The 633-nt window shown below is 51.7% G+C and overlaps 1 protein-coding gene across 1 annotated transcript; it reads right to left on the minus strand.

Moving 5' to 3' along the window:
* Window positions 1-6: 6 nt before the first annotated feature.
* LOC104825452 (UPF0496 protein At4g34320-like) lies at window positions 7-627 on the minus strand (the record flags this gene model as incomplete). The annotated part of the gene is made up of 1 exon (XM_010557774.1): window positions 7-627. A coding segment is annotated over exon 1 (526 nt), but the record flags the coding sequence as incomplete, so codon positions are not given.
* Window positions 628-633: the final 6 nt, after the last annotated feature.

Raw genomic sequence — 633 nt, forward strand, 5'->3', positions numbered from 1 at the left:
GAGGACCCATCGGCACGAACGACACGACCGCACCCAACGCCGCAAACACCGGCGGAGCCACTGTTACACCGATGACGACCGCGGAGATGACCACGGTGGCGACGGCCGCGATTAACAGCGTGATCGAAACTCTCCGGCGCAGGCTTATTCTCCGGAGTTTCCTGTTGAGCTTCTTCGTCGTCTGGGTCAGTTTTCCGATCACCTTGACGAGATCGCCGTGGCAGCTCTTGAAAAGTTTGGTGAATTCTCCTGCGAATGGGTCGTCGCTGGAGAAATCTTTGAAACTCCTGATATTCTGGAGAGTTTTACTGAGAATCCCTTTCTCTCCTCTTTCCTCCTTGAAGCCGGACAAAGTTTCACGAACTAGGGTTTCTCCAAGATCAGCTTTTTCTAGGCATTTCTTGAGAGATTCGCAGAGAAGAGATAGCTCGGTGTTGCTGTTGAAGAAATCTGTGACGAGGTGCAGCAGATCGGAGTTCTTCCGAAGATCTGTCTCGGAAGACAGGAAGAGTTTTCGGACATCCTCGTTCATGTCTTCGACGCAACCGGATAGTCTGTTGACCGAATCGTAAGAAATTGATCGTATCCTGATGCCATGGCAGCCGATGGACTCTGGGTTTTGTGGTTCGATGG

The sequence above is a fragment of the Tarenaya hassleriana genome, unplaced genomic scaffold (genome assembly GCF_000463585.1).
Source record: "Tarenaya hassleriana unplaced genomic scaffold, ASM46358v1 Cleome4697, whole genome shotgun sequence".
NCBI classification, from domain to species: domain Eukaryota; kingdom Viridiplantae; phylum Streptophyta; class Magnoliopsida; order Brassicales; family Cleomaceae; genus Tarenaya; species Tarenaya hassleriana.